The following is a 16031-nucleotide window of genomic DNA, read 5'->3' as shown; positions in this document are numbered from 1 at the left end:
GTGGTTCCCAACCTAGGGGTCGGGCCCCTCCAAAGGGTCAGCAGATAAATCTGAGGGGTGGTGAGATGATTAATGGGGGAGGAAAGAAGAACAAACAAAGTTCTGATACACAAATCTGTTTTCAGTTTTTGGACTTTTTCTCTAATCTTTGATTTTTGCTGAAATATTGGATCATTTGAACATTTATTGAAATGAAAGCATGTGAGAAGTTTAGAGGGAAAAATCACTATTTGGTGGAGCTGTTAACAACTCATAGACATGTGAAATGTGACCCCGACTACACACTGCTTTTTGTAAGACGTCAAAAGACAAAAAGGTTGGAAACCACTGGTTTCATCTTTAACAATGTGTTGTATTTTAAAAGCTTGTTATATTATCCATTGTGTCAAATCTTCATCTGAAATAGAGAAGAGATGGAAGTGATTGTTCAGGTGTTTCTATGGGACGTATCCTCACACAGAGAAAGTGTGTTTTAATAAACCATTAAAATCAGGTGGTGTGTAGGCATCATCTAACTCTGGATGGAGGCTGAAACTTTTCTCTACATTTGGCAGAAACTGCTGAGAGGTTGGAGCCAGAGCATCATGTATATTCATAGTGCTGCAGGTGAAACCTGCTGAGTCATTGTAAAGTCTGACCAAAAAAACAGACACACAACACAGTCATCGTCACAGGAGGAAAACAGAAAGTTCATTCTCAAGTTTATTGTTGGATACAAAAATTCTACAGTGTCAGAAAAGGATGCAGTGAACTCACTAATGTGGAGTCTGTCAGCCTCAGGGGGAGCCTAACTGTGAGCTTTCAGTCGTTTGAATTGCTCTTCGTCTGCAAGCTGCTGCTCCAGTAGCAATTTTTAAAAAAAATTATAGAACCACCTACAGGTGAAATTGTATCAAACGCTACAGACTTGTTTAGCATCCCCATCTGTACAACTTTGCTGAATCTGGTAACCATGGAATATTACATTTAAGAGATATGGCAGTTAATAAACAGCATGTTGGTGTTTCACTAATGGCCACAAGGTGGGTCTGTTGGTGCTATGATTCAGTATATCATGCAGTTTCTTATGGAGAACTTGTGTACTGAGTTTCATTTTATTAAAGGCAACAAAATTGCAGAAATATCATGTTATAATATTACAGTAGTGCCCCCTGTGGGTAGAATTGTATCAAACATTACAGTTATGCAGTGTGGCTGTATGCACAACGTTCCCAAATTTGGTTGCAATCCAATTCAGTATTGAAGAGTTGTGGTCCCTTTAGTGCATCAGGCCATGCCTTGAAAAGTTTGGTAACCAATTACAGACAAATGGTAAGTGATACCAAAAAACAAACACATAAGTTTTGTTTGGGGTCCTCTAAATATGGTATGTACCAATTTTGGTAAAGATTAGATAAAATACAGTTGTACTCATAAGTTTACATAACCTGGCAGAATTTGTAAGATGTTTACCACTCATAGTGTTTATGGTTGTGACCAAAAAGTTCAATTTTGATCTCATCACTCCAAATGACTTTGTTCCAGAAGTTTTGAGGCTTGTCTAGGTGCTGTTTTGCAGATTGTAAGTGGGATGTTTTGTGGCGTTGGTGCAGTTTCTGGCAACTTGACTGTGCAGCCCATTTTTGTTCAAGTACCTCGTTATTGTGCATCTTGAAGCAGCCACACCACGTTTTTGCAGAGGAATCTGTATTTCAGCTGAAGTTGCATGTGTTGGGTTTTTTTTTTGCACCTCGAACAATTTTCCTGGCAGTTGTGGCTAAAATCTTTGTTGGTCTACCTGACCGTGGCTTGGTGTCAGCAGAACCCCTAATTCCTAATTTCCACTTCTTTATCAGAGCTTGAACACTACTGATTGGCATTTTCAAATCTTTGGATATCTCTTTATATCCTTTTCTTGATTTATAAAGTTCAACTTCCTTTTCTCAATGGTCCTTTGACAGTTCTTTTGCCTTCTCCATTGCTCAGTATCCAGTAAAGTCAGAGCAGCCCTGGATGAAATGTGCAGGGGTCTCTTAAGAGCTGAGAAATTCATTGACACTAATTGCAAACAAAGAAGTCACAGATGTGGAAACTTACCCTTCATAGCCATTTAAACCTGTGTGTGTCAACATGTGTGTATATTATCAGGACATACATTCTATGTATGTAAACTTTCAGGGCCATTTGGGTGAATTCAGTTATCATTATGATTTAAAAAGAGCACAATTATGTGAAAATAAATGGCTTCACCTGACCACTAACCCTAAATAAAAGTTTTAAGCACGATCTGTCATATTTTCCAAATGGCCAATTTTTCACAAATTCTGCCACTTATGAGCACAACCATATGTGCCAACAGAAGCAAAATATTCTCCCCCCAAAGTCCAAAATTTTTCCAGGTGCAAATGGGTGTGGCCTATATCAGTTGAATCAGTTTCATCCAAGGAATACACTGTGCAAATATTGTTTTGCCAGGCCTTATGATTCATGAGTTATTAGACTAAATGTAAAACATGAAATTTGAATAGTTTAGCACTCTTAGTTTTTGAGATATCAACTTTAAAACATTCCTCCCATAGACTTTCCATTATAAATTTTAATACTTTAATAGAAAAATTACAAGTTACAATAAACTAATAGCATACACCTCCTTAAGAAGATGTACAGTTTGGCATTTAAACTAATTTTGCATGACAAACAATACAGAAGTAGATAGATGCCAAAAAACAGGGAAATAATAACTTGCATGTGCATTTTCTGAAGAAAACAGCTCTCACACATTTTTAAATCTTTAAATCATTTTTAAGTCTTTTAGTGCCACCTACAGGTGAAATGGTATTGAACGCTTGTTCAGCATCCCCATGTGTTCAACTTTGCTGGATTTGGTTACCATGGAATATTACATGAAAGAGATATGGCAGTTAATAAGTAGTATGGTGGTGTTTCACTAATGAGGTGGGGCTGTTGGTGCCATGCTTCAATACATCATACAGATTCCTTTGAAAAACTTGTTTACCAAGTTTCATTTCATTAAAGACAACAGAATCGAAGAAATGTCATGCTTTAATGTTATTTTAGCGCCCCCTGGAAGCTGAATAGTATTGAAAATTTACCAAGCAGGTGGGATCGAATCCTTTGTAAGACAGCAATGTTATAGACTGAGCCAACATGTCACACAGCAAACAGTAAGCAAGATCACAATTTCATATTTAAACTTTTAATTGCATAGAAAATAAGGGTTGTAGTACACAATTAACATATAAAGCAAAATTGTTCATGAGGGTTATAATTTATCCAGACAAAAAGTTTTAGAGGCAATTTTATGTGTTTGTGCATGCCAGTACGTTGTGCCATTTTTGTATGTCTTGTTTGCTTGTGTTTGTCAGATAAGAAGACAAGCCAAACCTGTTATTCAACATCAAACGTCAAACCTTAAGGTTTGACGTGACTAACAGACGTGACAGATCTGAAAACTGCTGTAAAAGCCCTCACTTTAGACTTAAATTCCTCCAAAAGTACAAAAGGTATCACAAAACAATCTGATAACTTTGAAAACTGAAAGTTTTGTGAATGTTTCAAAGTTTGAATAGGGTCTGTAAGATAAGGGAGGTCTGAGCAGTTGAGTCTCAAATGTTCTCACTCAGTTTGACAATTCCTCCCATAGAATTTACTTTAAAAATTATATAAAATCACTGCACCATGTTACAATTAAGAAAAGTAATAGCATACATCTCCTGAAGAAGATACACATTTTGTATGACAGTACAGAAGTAGATACACACCAAAAAACTGTGAAATAAACAATAATAAAGAGTGAAGCTAACATAGTGTGAGAGGTGCACATTATGGAAGGCACTGCTTCCGATAATACTGTCATTTCCACAGTATAACTGTCACAATTATGGAAGGCACTGATTCCGATAATACTGTCATTTCCACAGTATAACTGTCACAATTATGGAAGGCACTGCTTCCGATAATACTGTCATTTCCACAGTATAACTGTCACAATTATGAAAGGCACTACTTCCTATAATTTTGTCATTTTGACAGTATAACTGTCACAATTATGGAAGGCACTGCTTCCGATAATACTGTCATTTCCACAGTATAACTGTCACAATTATGAAAGGCACTGCTTCCTATAATTTGTCATTTCCACAGTATAACTGTCATAATTATGGAAGGCACTGCTTCCGATAATACTGTCATTTCCACAGTATAACTGTCACAATTATGGAAGGCCCTGCTTCCTATAATTTGTCATTTCCACAGTATAACTGTCATAATTATGGAAGGCACTGCTTCCGATAATACTGTCATTTCCATGGTATAACTGTCACAATTATGGAAGGCCCTGCTTCCTATAATTTGTCATTTCCATAGTATAACTGTCATAATTATGGAAGGCACTGCTTCCTATAATTTTGTCATTTTGACAGTATAACTGTCACAATTATGGAAGGCACTGCTTCCGATAATACTGTCATTTCCATGGTATAACTGTCACAATTATGAAAGGCACTGCTTCCTATAATTTGTTATTTCCATGGTATAACTGTCACAATTATGGAAGGCACTGCTTCCTATAATTTGTCATTTCCATGGTATAACTGTCACAATTATGAAAGGCACTACTTCCTATAATTTTGTCATTTTGACAGTATAACTGTCACAATTATGGAAGGCACTGCTTCCTATAATTTGTTATTTCCACAGTATAACTGTCACAATTATGGAAGGCACTGCTTCCGATAATACTGTCATTTCCATGGTATAACTGTCACAATTATGGAAGGCCCTGCTTCCTATAATTTGTCATTTCCACAGTATAACTGTCATAATTATGGAAGGCACTGCTTCCTATAATTTGTCATTTCCACAGTATAACTGTCATAATTATGGAAGGCACTGCTTCCGATAATACTGTCATTTCCACAGTATACCTGTCATAATTATGAAAGGCACTGCTTCCGTAATACTGTCATTTCCACAGTATAACTGTCACAATTATGGAAGGCACTGCTCGCCATAATTATTCATACATATCCACAAATATATTATTCATATATATCTGGATCAGGTATATATCTGAGTATCAGCAGTGTAACAAGTGACTGTTTTCATTTTCTTTCAGCTGCTGAGGGGTACCTGCTTCAACATCAGGCAGGTCTGAATTCTTCTCCAAACATCCCTTAGATTTCTTGATGACAAGTCCAAGGACAATCAAAGCAGTTACTGACAGAATTACTCCAACATGATCATGTGTGTATTTTCCACCCTCTGTGTTTCCACCTTTGGGACCTGCAGAACAGAAACAGGTGTGAGGTACTGAAGAACTTTTCAAACTCATGTCAGACATTATCTGCTGACCTCTCATCACCCCTACAGACTCACCTGATTCTTCAACCTTCAGGCCTATAGTGCTGATGCGTTCAGGTGCGTCTCTCTGACTCCAACCCACTGTTTTTGTTTTAACGTGACACTCGTATGTTCCATTGTCATTGATGGTGATGTTCTTCAGAATCACAGATGCATTTCCGTTCTTCATCTTTGGATCCATCAGCTCCACCCGACCACGAAAAGATGGATGCTGGTAAGACTCAACTAAGCGCTGCTCTCGGTAGAAGAAGACCCAACCATCGTCTGACTTTAGGTCAGCTCTGATCCACTTCAATAGTCCGATAGTACCGCCTTGACCCTGACACTGAAGCATGGCATTCTGTCCAGGATGCACTTTGATGTTGAGATAGTCTGAACAAAAATAAAAGCAATGATCAGCATAGTGTTCTGTAAGAAATGATTTTTTTGTGAGCAGTTAAAGCTCAAACAGCTCTACAGTGAGGCCTTAAAGTAACTCTCTCCTCTACATTTGAATTTATCATACGTGAAACAAAGTTAGCATTACAACAAAAGAGGCTAACATTAGCTTTGTGACAGCAGAAGTTAATGCTGGCAGCAAACAAAAAGCCGATGCATTTCCATCACTGTAGGGTACTGGAGAAATGAGTATGTTGTTATTTTCAAATTTGTTCCAGTTTTTAAATGGTTTGGCCCATCCTTCACTAAGTAAGTCTACTAAGACTTTGTGTACACTCACTCAGTAAGTTCAATTAGATCCTCCAGAATATCCTCTATCTGACCATTTTGTCACACTGCATTTGGGCAATCAGCTTTCCTGGTGAAGGAAACAACTCAGTGGAATGCCCTACCTGATGACATGAAGAGCTGTAGCTCTAAAAGACTTTCATGGCTGAATATTTAGCTGATTTCGACAACAACTCAAATTTCACGACTTGAGCAAGACTTGGTTAGACACCATAACAAACAGACTGGATCAAGCGAAAAGTAAAGAAAAACGTTTTATTTCTCTGCATAGTCCTTTCCATAATAACAGACACATAATAACAATCCAAAAACAATTTTAGTGGATGTACACTGATTAGGCGCTTTTGCCTCAAAGGATTACATGGCAGCCCGTTTCGCAGCTGCTGGCTGAAGCACACTTGCTCAATACTGGATCAGTTCCAAAAAATGTTAAAAAAACTAATGTCCCCATTAGTTGTTGTCCAGGTTGAAAAATACTAAAGTTTCCTTTTCAGTGGATTTTATCAATAATCTTGTTTTGCATATTAACTGCAGTGTGTGACCGGTGTATTTGTCTTATGTTGTTTGTATTTATTGGCCAGGTCACTCTTGAAAAAGAGATTTTAATCCCAATTACACTTTTACCTGGTTACATAAAGGATACAAATATCAGGCGGAACATGGAGGGAACACTCCCAAACTCCTATTTGGGGTTTTTAGCACATTTTTTGTGAGAGAAATGAGTCTCAATAATGGTGAGAAATGTGTGTCACATGTAGAGGCAATCTTTTCTGTGTCCAATAATCCACACCAGGGCGGAATTTACACTTCAAAAAAATCTGCAACTGCATACTTCTGCTACAGAGGAAAACATTGTTCCACTAAATCTACCTGACAGGTAAATGTTATGGTTACACTGTAGATTGTCACGAGTTGAGGAGAAGGTGGAGGCTGATACATGGCAGGTATGGGGAAAACACAGAGCAGGGCAGGGCTAACAAGGGTAATGTAGGGCAAGTGAGAGGAGCAGCAGAAAAGCAAAACACACAACACTCAAACCACAATACAACTGAGAATGTCAGAACGTCTTTCAAAGTCAAATAACATGAACAAGCTTAACCATGAAGCATTATATAAGAATTGAAAACTCTACCTTCAACAGATGTTCAGTAAATTTAATTACATTGTGCTGGTAATTCCTCTATGTCACTCTTTGCTTTAAGTAAACATTTGAAGGCAGGACTTTTACAGTATTTTTACTGTGCGGTATTAATAGTTTTACTATTACATGTGTTAACAATTTTATTATTAACAGTTAATAGTTTTACTTAAGAAAAAAAAAAGAACTTCTACCACTGCCAACACCAACATGAAAAAGGGTGAAAATAAGGCCCCAAAATGACCTCTTCAGAGGCAGAAACTCAATTTAAAACATTTATTTAATGTTTAACATGTTAACAGTTAAGGAGGCTATTTTTTCAGCAAACAAAAAATATGGAAAAATATAATATATATATATATATATATAAAACGTGTCACATCATTTAAAAAATGTGGTCTGCATTTACATACAAAGTACAGTATGTACGATATAAACACACCCTCATACATCTCTTCCCTGTTTTGAGTTGAACATTCCTTTGTCATGACTCATGTGAAAGTTGTGCTGTCAATTGGCCATGTCTTGTTTATTCTACTGGTGTATAACAATTATTTAATAAAGATTAAAAAAAGATTAAAAAAAATAAGTTTTAGCATTTTAGCATGCTAACAAGCTACAAATGATAATGCTAACATTGATGTTTAGCATGTATAATGATCAAAATGGTGAACGGACAGACTGGCATGCAGCTAGCATGACAAAGCAAAAAAGAGGAAAAAGGTAAATCTATGACACTCACAAAGACTCACAAACACTCACAGCCTACCTTCACAGGCTGACATCGTAACTGAAAATAGCAGAGTGGTGAGGACAGCCCTGGATAATGCAGATGTTAAAGTATCCATGATGGCTGAGCTGCTGCTGGTCCTCACTGACCCTGCTACTTCCTGGTTTCTCTTCCTTTTTCCTTCCCTTCCTACTTTCCTGCCTTTATTACCTCCACCCTGAGGGTGTGTCTACCATGCCTCATGTGATTTCCGGAAAAATGCACCTGTCGTGTTGTGTTTAAGTGCTGTCAGACATTCAAACACCAACTAAAGAAAGTCAGTAGACAGACAGTAACAAGCTGCTGCTGGAGGAAATGTTGGCTACTATAGTAAATGCCACAGTAATGCTGTTAGCAGAAGAACACATATGTTCACATTTAGTGATAAAATCTGAACATTGTGTTTGTAATCTGAAAATGTGATATGTTTAACTTTGTTTACACAATACAAATAAAAAGTCAAAACTCAGGAGAATCATGTGAGTGAGCCATGCTCTGAGCATTAATAAAGTGTGACTGTATCAAGAAATAGTTTCTTCTCGTTGAAATCAAGTCACTAAAAACTTTTTTGGTTCATTTGACTGAATAGATTCCATCTTTCAGTCTGTATCCAGCTCTTATAATACAGCCAGGTTAAGACGGAAACATCACTAACATGTAACTCTTGTAGCAACATTAATATTAGCTGAGGCAGTCTGTGACATTTATCATGTAAATATCTACATTTACATTTTTCATTTAGCAGATGCTTTTTTCCAAAGCGACGGACATCTAAAACTGATACAACACAAGCAGAGATCTAGTCAGGAGATAACAACACGAGCAAGTGCCATAAAGCTTAAGATAGAGTCTGATAGGGTGTAGATGCCCACAGGCAGTGCATCAAGGCAATTCATAAAGTACATGGATTGGATAGAAGCAGGGTTTTTGTTTTTTTGTTTTTCTCTCTCTCTCTCTCTCTCTTTCTCTCTACCTCCAGTCCATCGGGTGCAGAGGTGTTCACGAAAGAACTGGGTCTTTAGTCTTTATTAAAGATTGAGAGGGTCTCTGCAGATCGAACAGAGTTAGGTAATTTGTTCCGCCACCGGGGAACTACAAAGGAGAAGAGTCCGGCTAGCAACTTAGGGCCCTGTTGTGGTGGTGGTAACCAACCATTTTAGTTGCTGTTTTGTAAGCAAGTGTCAGGGTTTTGAATTTGATGCAGGCAGCAACTGGGAGCCAGTGGAGGGATATGAATAGCTGGGTGACGTGTGCTGTTTTGGGCTGGTTGAAGACCAGACACGCCGCCGCATTAATCTGATTTTTAAACGAGGACACAGTAAACCTACTGCTTCTTCAGAATCTTAGCTCAGAAAAAAAGCACTCAGGAAATTACTGTTGTTCCACTTAAGTGGAAATCTGCATCTGTTTCAGGAAACTGTGGTCAGTGGTCGTTCATCACTGTCTCTGTTTCTGTTGTTGTGTCTGACCTTCCTCTGAGCTCAACTCTGTTCACACAATAGGACTATAACCGAAATGGGTACCTGATGTCTGTACCCATTTGCATTGATAGGATTCAATTTTTATTTCATGGAGCAAATGAGTGTCATCAGTTTCTTGGTAACGCCATTATTGATTTGATTTGAATCACGTTGTTTACAGGCTGAAACTCTAGCAGAGGGTAGAATAGAGCTGCTGGTTCCTGAGATGTTTTTCCTCTTTCTGTATTCATGTTTCTGATGTTTCTTTATTTAATCTCCTTGATGTTACTGAGCACAGAAACTCAGGTTTAAATTCTGAACCAGTTTACATTATCATGTATTTTTCCATCATTTTGGCGGAAAGCTCTAAATACTACACTACCCATGATTCTTAGCTGCTGTAGCTATGGAGAAGAAGCCAGTCAAATCCAAAATGCTTCATTTTTGAAGTTGTAAACAAAATGTGTTGCCTTTCCTACCAGAGTCACTAAAAAGTGACAGCCCGGCTTCACACCCCAGCACTGCTCCTGGGGGGTTGGATACATGCACATTCATATTTAGAAAATTCATGAATTTTTCCTGATGAAATTGGTCAATTACTTTTCAGTCATTGTTATCTGCTGGGTGTTAATGGTTACATTCATGTTTAAAAATTAGACTGCTCCTTTGCACACCCTATCCACATCATCACGTAAGCTAACCACACTGCAGTGGGTTGTTGGCTCATGTTAAAAAACAGAGTCATGGCCAGAGCAGCTGGAGCTGACAGTCAGGAATCTGGTTCTCTGTGTGACAGTAGAAAGCTGCTTCCTTAAACAAATTAAAATGAAAACAGCTGATGAAGGCAGGACAGCTGCTCTGTGTTCAAGGTATCCTCTGACAGTGACCATAATCATAGTAATGGTGGTAATGAAATGGTTGGTGGTATTGAGCCGTGAGCAAGTTTCATTGCAGTATATCATAAAAACAGTATACCAGCACATCTCTAATACTAATACGTATGCTCAGTTCTATGCATGCTCAGTGATGTTACAGACACACTCAGGACATTTAATGTGTCAACATAGAAAACTCACATATTTCAACTTCCTATGTGTCTAAGTGTGGCTGCAGTGATGGATGCTTCTTCACTCATTTTAACATGTCTGTGTTTTATCTTTTATTTCCCTTCTTCAGGTGAGACCTTTAATGGAGCTCCTGAGATGTTTTCAGCTCACCTGCTTGGTCTATCTGCCACTTGCTGCAGAGAAAACTACACATCACCTAGAACAGGAAGAAGAAGAAGAAGAAGAAGAAGAAGTGTTTGGTCTCATATGACTGGACGGCAGAATGGAGCAAACGTCTCTTCAGTGGCTGCTCTGTAAGTAAAGTTTAATGTTAGGAATCAACTCATTGTTTCAAAAATGTCCTTTCAACCACAACCTTCATTCTATGTTTTTAAACCTGTTTGTTTGACTCTCTCTTTTTTTAAAATCCTTTCCATCTGTTTTATGTTTTTTTTGTTTTGTGAAGCAGGTTGTATGTTGTCGTGTTTGAAGTCTTGTTTACTACGTCCTTACAGTATTAAGGCTGAAACTTATTGTCAGTATTGGTTTAAATGAAGTTGTTTTCTCTGCTAACGTGTGAAACTTCAAACCTGACTGTCATTTCCCTTCAGGTCTGACCACAATGCTCTTCTGCAGACACACTCAAGGTTAGTGCACATATTATATAAAATATATCAACATACACAGCAGGAAGCAGGAAGAAGAGATTTAAAATAAATGAAAACAAGTCAAACAAAGAAATGAAGTGAAACACAGCACATATTCTTATTTGCATTTCCTTTTGACTGCATGTACGCATTTACTGTCAAAATTACAGGTCAGACATTTTGTTTTTTGTCTTCAACACTGAAACAAACACTGTGAATTGTTTTCATAATGAAAAACAACTGCAGTTATAAAGGACTAAAAACTAAATAATTGTCCTTTTAAAATATATTTTTTAACTGAATCACAACACAGTGGATGCATACATAAAAAGAAATGCATATTACAATGTATTTCACTTTATTGCATTGTTTAATTTATTTAATTTAGGCATTTTAAATCTTCTATAGAAACACAGAGATATCTCATGAACTAATGACAGATATTATATGAAAATATACCTGTAAACAGGACATTATAAGTAAAGGCTGGTCTGATGTAGGGAGGACAGGAAGGATTTTGCTCTGTCTTTTTAAACATATAAATGATATTAAACTGTATCTTTGAGTTGTGACTGTAAGTCTGTGCAAAACTCTTTAAATCAGTGATGAAAATAATCATTAGTTGCAGTCGTGATACAGAGATAACATTTCCACATGTGGAGCATCTTTCTCTGCATGAATAATATTATGGACCCTTCATGTATTATACAGCATGAAAGGCTTGTCTTTCATTAATTAATCTCTTCTGATCTGCAGCAGCAAAACAAAAACTTGTTTACATATTTAATGTCATATATATAATAATATATCAGTCAGAGGGACCAAACCACTACTTTTACTGTAATACTTTAACTACATCAAGCTGATAATGCTTGTGTACTTTTACTGCAATATTTTAACTACATCAAGCTCATAATACTTGTGTACTTTTACTGTAGTAGGATTTTCATGCAGGACTTTAACTTGTAATGGAGTATTTTTAAATTGCTGTATTGGTACTTTTACTGTGGTAAAATATCTGAGTACTTCTTCCACCACTGCTAAATTCAAAGACTGTCATTAGTTTTCAGGAGGAAGTTAGGGGAACTTTCACTTTTTTCACAATGAAAAACAAATCAACTGTCAAAGACAAAAGACGACATAATGTATCCTTATAATGTATGTCCTTTTAATGTATGTTGTTCATTTATTATGACACACAGTGGAGAGAGTTGTGAACGCAGGTTGAAGCTGTGAGAGTTTGCAATGCAATAAACAACAGTGTCATCAGCATAACATGTCATCATTTAGTTTATACTCTGAATCCGCCACAGCTGGTCTGACTGTGAGTCCCAGCAGCTCCCAGTTTTTCCAATGGACGTCCATCTCTCTGAGCTGTGAAGAGGATGACAGCTCTGCTGGATGGACGCTGAAGAGGAACACAACCAAAGACACCCGGACAGAGTGTGGCATCTGGGGAGAACCAGCTGGTTCCTCCTGCAACATCGGCTACATCATCACCTGGGACAGTGGAGTTTACTGGTGTGAGTCCGGAGAGGGAGCAACCAGTAACAGCATCAGCATCACTGTCACTGGTAAGATCAGACTGTGGAGTTAGTATTGATGAAGCTGAGTGTAAATGATGAAATGCTGTAGTTTGTCTCTGTGTTCAGATGGATTAGTGATCCTGCAGAGTCCTGTCCTCCCTGTGATGGAGGGAGATGATGTCACTCTGCACTGTAAAACAAAGACCTCTGACCTCCCAGCTGATTTCTATAAAGATGGCTCCCTCATCAGGACTGAGCCTAAAGGTCACATGACCATCCGCCATGTTTCTAAGTCTGATGAAGGCCTCTACAAGTGTCACAGCAGCAGTCATGGAGAGTCTCCACCCAGCTGGATCACTGTCGCAGGTGAGGAAGTTACCTTTCATTTCACCACTTATTTCATCCACATGTTCACTCTTCCCACTGAAAATCATGCAAACTTTGTATTGACGTCCCTTGGTATACATTTTTTTCAGAAAGATAGAAAAACTGGTTGTAATCTATATAAGAAACTCAATGGAGTGTACAGAAATGGAATATAATGTACAATTTGAATGTCTTCATGTCTGTTTATCACCATGGATGCAGTTTCATATCATGGGTTTGTATGACTCTCCTGCTTGTGACATAACCTTCTATGATAATTTAGAGAAATTACTAAGAATAACTTCCCATAAATCAGAAGCATTAATTTTCTGTGATTTTAACATTGATTGGTTAGATAAAAGAAGGAGAAAAAGCTTAAAGGTGATGACAAAGTTTGACTTTGTCAGGTATACAGTATGACATAAGTTCATGCTATTTACCTATTGACATGACCAGGTGTGATTCTCTCTGTAGGTAAACCTGCAACCATAGCCACGACCCCTGTTTCAACAACCCCACCCCCTGTTTCAGCAGCCCCACCCCTTGTGTTCAGACTGGTCTGCCACCTCGTGGTGTTCTGTCCATACTTCATCTCCACTCTCCTCATGGTGTCTTTGTATAGACACAGGCCCACAGGTAATCATTCACTCACCTTGCAGCCATACAGCCATTCAGCAACTATCAATCAATCAATCAGTCAACCAACCAACCAATCAATCAATCAATCAATCAAGTGTTACACAGTATCTCTATCAGTTATATGGTGTTGATTACATGTTAGTTACAATCGATCTTTGCCTCTGTCAGTCGTGTTCTTGAAAATGTTTCTAAATTTGATCAGTAACTCCTCATACAACAGGAAACGACCTACTTGTCTCCATGGCAATGCCCCTGCCCACCCCAGCTGAGCAGGGATTGGCTGATGACGATGACATCATCACCTCTGTCACCACAGAGCATCATTTCTGAATTGGACCGATGTGCTGTTGTTCTGAAGTGAAGCTAAAATGAAAAACAACAGAGGAGCCGAAACATGTCCCTGTGGAACGCCACATGTTCTAGTTTGACTTGTACATCCACCATGTTGAACTTCATCTCAGACTTCAGCAGCAGCAACAGTCTCACTTTAAACTCTTGTAATCTGATCACGTGAACAGCTGCGTTTGAGCAGTTATCAGGATTAACAGAGTCAGGTTTAGTGAAGGCTGATAACTCAGAGAAGACCGACTTAGCTTAACTTGTTTGATAATAATACAGACTCATGGACAAATGTCACGTACAGAGCAGTTGACATGTTTGTTTCCATTCTGCTGTGAGTCATGTTGTTGTTCATGTTTGTTTGGTTCAGATGTCGTAGCGGAATCTCAGCCGTACAAATAAAAATAAAGATGTTTTCTGTGTGTGTTTAGTTATCATTTGGTTTGGGGAAGAGGAGAGAGAGAGGAACAGGCAAAAAGGTTCAATCAAGAGCACAAATTATTAAATCGGAAGCACAAATTATTAAATGGATGCTATCAGATTTTTAGACTAATGTTAGAGTGGGAATGATAATTGATAATTGAATAATTATTTTAGTTGCTAAAAAAATTCTGTTTCAAGCTTCTCAGATGTGATGATTTGCAGCTCTTCTGTGACAGAACAAGTATTGATCGAACAAAACAAAATTTTATGACGTTTTACAGACAAAATGATAAATCAACTGAGAAAATGATCAACCCTGTTGTTCTGGACTGTTGTTTGGTCTTCTGGGAATTTTTCTCTGTTTTCTGATGTTTTATTGACAAAATGGATATATTGATTTGCCAAAAAATAACTGAAAATTAAAATGATGAAGGAACAAAATAAGTATACTGAATGCTAAATTTGAAGGAATCATTAATTTACATTTGTTTCTATCAGTCCCTCCAGGAAACTGTGTATTGCAACTGCAATAAATTAACACAAATTCAAGAAATCTCTGCCATGTTGGCAAGAGCTTTAAATTTTGCTAAATTATTACAACTTTTCCACATGAAATGTCCAAATCATCAGACAACGTGTGACTCTTTTATATGACTTTGAGCCCATGGTTCTCATGTTCAGAAAATACATTTAACATGAACAATGAAATATTGTTGTTGCTGTGATATGCATGATGCTTTTTATCCAATGAAGTCATAAAATATGACTCTCCATTGGTAGGAGTTTAAAAAATAATCTAATTATTTTTCTTTGCTTGCAATTTTTCCAAATTCCCGCAATTTTACCACAAAAATGCACATAAAATATTGCAAATTGTATCTCAATTTTTGAGAAAAGCCGTTACAGAATCAAACATTTTTGGCTGCAGTAATCTGATTCAGCCTGGCTCCTTATAATGATATCAGACTGTTTTTTCGTCTCATATTATCTCACTTGAAGGATTTCACTTGATTTTTCAAGGCCTGAAGAGGTGGAAACGAGAACCACTGAGTGGCTTTGTGTGTGTGAATGTGTGTGTGTGTGTGTGTTACCCGGTGTATAGGTGCAGACCAGCTTCTGATTGGTGGAGATGTGCAGGCAGCGTGGAAACACAGAGTTGCTGTCCATGTGGAGGGGGAGAATCAACACAGTGACACACAGAACGCCACACACACACAACCCACTGAAACACACTGCGCACACAGAATAATCAGTACAAACAATAAAACACTGAGCTTTAAAAACTCTGTATCATTCAGAAAAAGTCAGAGGTCAGACTGTGTTCATAACAACAAACTGCAACTCCCATAGTGCACTGCTGTCAATAACATCCAATCAGAGAGCTTCAGACTCTGTTGCTGTGTGACTGACTGACAGAGTAAAGTTAGAGGTTCATCTTTGTAAAACTTTTTATTTTACAAAGATGTTTTGTTCTGAAACTCTGATTTCACAGCTCTCAATGGAGATGTCTCCATTGCAACATCCTCTAAGACTCATGGGTAATGTAGTATTATACTTTTTCCCACCCACTTCCTTACCTTTATAAACCTTT

The 16031-nt window shown here is 37.7% G+C and overlaps 2 protein-coding genes across 4 annotated transcripts; one reads left to right on the top strand and one right to left on the bottom strand.

The window, feature by feature from the left end:
- Positions 1 to 3180: 3180 nt before the first annotated feature.
- Positions 3181 to 8155, bottom strand: LOC137168129 (butyrophilin-like protein 2). 3 transcript variants are annotated; one of them, XR_010924240.1, is made up of 4 exons: positions 7995 to 8155; positions 5377 to 5733; positions 4039 to 5283; positions 3181 to 3981 (listed from the first exon to the last, which is right to left on the bottom strand). XR_010924240.1 is itself a non-coding variant. In XM_067570619.1 (4 exons), exons 3-4 carry the CDS (start codon positions 5693 to 5695, stop codon positions 5078 to 5080), a joined length of 525 nt encoding a protein of 174 aa, XP_067426720.1. In that variant the 5' UTR covers positions 5696 to 5733; positions 6080 to 6157; positions 7995 to 8152; the 3' UTR covers positions 3181 to 5077. The 3 variants fall into 3 exon arrangements, 2 of the variants coding, with proteins under 2 accessions (XP_067426720.1, XP_067426719.1); XM_067570619.1 differs by adding an exon at positions 6080 to 6157 and having other exon boundaries at positions 3181 to 5283; positions 7995 to 8152; XM_067570618.1 differs by having other exon boundaries at positions 3181 to 5283.
- A 2050-nt stretch (positions 8156 to 10205) lies between these two features.
- On the top strand, positions 10206 to 14439 carry LOC137168394 (Fc receptor-like protein 5). The gene is made up of 6 exons (XM_067570947.1): positions 10206 to 10814; positions 11112 to 11147; positions 12461 to 12721; positions 12800 to 13039; positions 13514 to 13675; positions 13899 to 14439. Exons 1-6 carry the CDS (start codon positions 10784 to 10786, stop codon positions 14006 to 14008), a joined length of 840 nt encoding a protein of 279 aa, XP_067427048.1. The 5' UTR covers positions 10206 to 10783; the 3' UTR covers positions 14009 to 14439.
- Positions 14440 to 16031: the final 1592 nt, after the last annotated feature.

Source organism: Thunnus thynnus, chromosome 17, assembly GCF_963924715.1.
Source record: "Thunnus thynnus chromosome 17, fThuThy2.1, whole genome shotgun sequence".
NCBI classification, from domain to species: domain Eukaryota; kingdom Metazoa; phylum Chordata; class Actinopteri; order Scombriformes; family Scombridae; genus Thunnus; species Thunnus thynnus.
Note: the sequence above shows the minus strand (reverse complement) of the source record. Positions and strands in the feature narration are given on the sequence as shown.

Excerpts from the sequence above, each read along its gene's own strand:
- LOC137168129 (XM_067570618.1), bottom strand. The coding sequence starts at position 8,073 with ATGGATACTTTAACATCTGCATTATCCAGGGCTGTCCTCACCACTCTG. Across the intron at positions 5,734-7,994 it reads TACGATGTCAGCCTGTGAAG|ACTATCTCAACATCAAAGTG; the intron begins GTAGGCTGTGAG and ends ATTTTTGTTCAG. Across the intron at positions 5,284-5,376 it reads CCTGAAGGTTGAAGAATCAG|GTCCCAAAGGTGGAAACACA; the intron begins GTGAGTCTGTAG and ends TCTGTTCTGCAG.
- LOC137168394 (XM_067570947.1), top strand. The coding sequence starts at position 10,784 with ATGGAGCAAACGTCTCTTCAGTGGCTGCTCT. Across the intron at positions 10,815-11,111 it reads GTCTCTTCAGTGGCTGCTCT|GTCTGACCACAATGCTCTTC; the intron begins GTAAGTAAAGTT and ends ATTTCCCTTCAG. Across the intron at positions 13,676-13,898 it reads GTATAGACACAGGCCCACAG|GAAACGACCTACTTGTCTCC; the intron begins GTAATCATTCAC and ends CTCATACAACAG.